The sequence below is a fragment of the Thermothelomyces heterothallicus genome (genome assembly GCF_042370625.1).
Source record: "Thermothelomyces heterothallicus CBS 202.75 unplaced genomic scaffold P884_scaffold_4, whole genome shotgun sequence".
NCBI lineage: Eukaryota > Fungi > Ascomycota > Sordariomycetes > Sordariales > Chaetomiaceae > Thermothelomyces > Thermothelomyces heterothallicus.
The window spans coordinates 1,496,081-1,497,837 of record NW_027192565.1 but is presented as its reverse complement, the minus strand read 5'-3'; the positions used below and the strand labels follow the sequence as shown (position 1 = coordinate 1,497,837).

Sequence of the window (1,757 nt, the reverse complement as noted above, 5' to 3'; positions counted from 1 at the left end):
CCTCCTCCTCCTCCTCCTCCTCCTCCTCCTGCTGCTGCTTCTACTGCTGCTGCTTCTACTGCTCTTCTGCCGTTCTGAAGGGAAGAAAGACACTGGCTAACGCTGGCTGTAGTACCATACAGGTCACAATGGCTGACGGGTATCGGGTTGGGCTTTTTCTTCCTAAATCTCTGTCTCTTCGTTATGAACTGCATCTTAATCTCGCTGCGGTTTTACTTGCGGCCCGGAAGTCTGGTGGACTCGTTCACAGACCAGTTTGAGAGTCTGTTCATATCCGCCATTGTGAGTAGGCGTTACTTCTTTCTTTTTTTTTTTTCCTTTTGTCCTTCTTCTCCTTCGATTTGACGCAACTCGAGCATGGGACTACTACTGACACAGGCTCGAGATCGTCTCGTAAGTCCCCGAAACTGCCCGCCGCCAACAGCGGCCGCGTGCCCCAAGCCGCTTGACTGCGTTACTCAACACCCGCCACAGAATAGCAACCATCCTCATCACCATCACCCAATACGGCGTACCCCACGTCGGGCACTGGCTTCTGAGTGTCGCCGAAGCCCTCTTCTGGGTCTACATCGGACTGAGCGCCGTCGTCAGCGCCGCCCTCTATCTCACCATCTGGTCGACACAGTTCGTCCCCCCGGCCCCCCGCCTTGCTTTTCCCCTTTTCCACCCCTCCAGCAACGAAACAAAACAAAACCAAATTCGAGACAAGCTCACATCTCCCCCCGTAAAATCCAGGGTGTTTCCAATCCACACCATGACCCCCGTTTGGGTCTTCCCGGCCTACCCGCTGCTCCTCAGTGCCCCCTTCGGCGGCAACCTCATCTCGGCCGCCGGCCGCGCCGGCCGGCCCGACGGCATCAACACGGTCCCTGTCGCACTGGCCGCTATCACTGCCCAGGGAACGGGCTTTTTGATTAGCTTCATGATTTGCGCCGCCTTCCTGTACCGGCTCATGACGCAGAAGCTGCCGCGCGACCACCAACGACCGGGTGTGTTCATCTCGATTGGGCCGAGCGCCTTTAGTTCTGCCGGTCTAGGTGCGTTTCGTTCTTCTTCTTCTTCTTCTTCTCTTTTCTATCTACCTTCCCTTCCTTTTCTTCCTTTCCTTCCCCCTTATTCCTTTGCCTATTGCATACAGGAGTTCGAACTGCCGCCGCGATGGGGTACATAAACTAATCCAAACAAACATGAGGGAAACTAAACAGTACAACTGGGCTCCCTCAGTCACTCCATCTTCCCGTCCGACTTCATGGGCACGGAGCATGCCGTGCACATCCTTCGCTTGCTGGCCTACGTGGCCGGCCTCTGGTTGTGGGGACTGAGCACCTGGTTCTTCCTCGTCTCGGTCGGCTCGCTGTGGAAGTACCTGCGGCCCGAGAGCAAGGGGAAGCTGCACTTCCAGATGACGTGGTTCTCTTTTGTGTTTCCCAATACCGCTCTGGTGAGTTCTTTCTTCCTCCCCCACACGAACCCATACACACACAAACACACACTACCTGTCCTGGCGCAAACAAGGCCTAAAAGGGAAGAAAATGGTCCGCTGACGAAGGGGGGAACCCACGTTCCTGTCCGTGACTTATACAGGTAACGGCCACAGAAGCGCTCGGCAGCGCCTTCGACAGCCCCGGTCTCCAGATCTTTGGCTGCGTGCTGGCGGGATGCTTGGTCCTGGTGTGGATCCTGGTGTTCACAAAGATGCTGCGCTGCTTGTGGAGGAGGGAGCTGTGAGTCCTCTCCCCGTCCCTTGCCCTCTTCCC

The 1,757-nt window shown here is 56.4% G+C and overlaps 1 protein-coding gene across 1 annotated transcript in view; it reads left to right on the top strand.

The window, feature by feature from the left end:
- Window positions 1-114: 114 nt before the first annotated feature.
- The window catches only part of P884DRAFT_256493 (voltage-dependent anion channel), a gene marked incomplete at its 5' end in the record, with an annotated part of 2,136 nt that continues 493 nt past the window's right edge, over window positions 115-1,757 (top strand). The window contains 5 exons of the mRNA XM_069441067.1: window positions 115-286; window positions 480-624; window positions 736-1,037; window positions 1,206-1,441; window positions 1,585-1,724. Coding sequence (XP_069300289.1) covers window positions 115-286; window positions 480-624; window positions 736-1,037; window positions 1,206-1,441; window positions 1,585-1,724 — 995 coding nt within the window. The remainder of the gene's footprint in view (window positions 287-479; window positions 625-735; window positions 1,038-1,205; window positions 1,442-1,584; window positions 1,725-1,757) is intronic.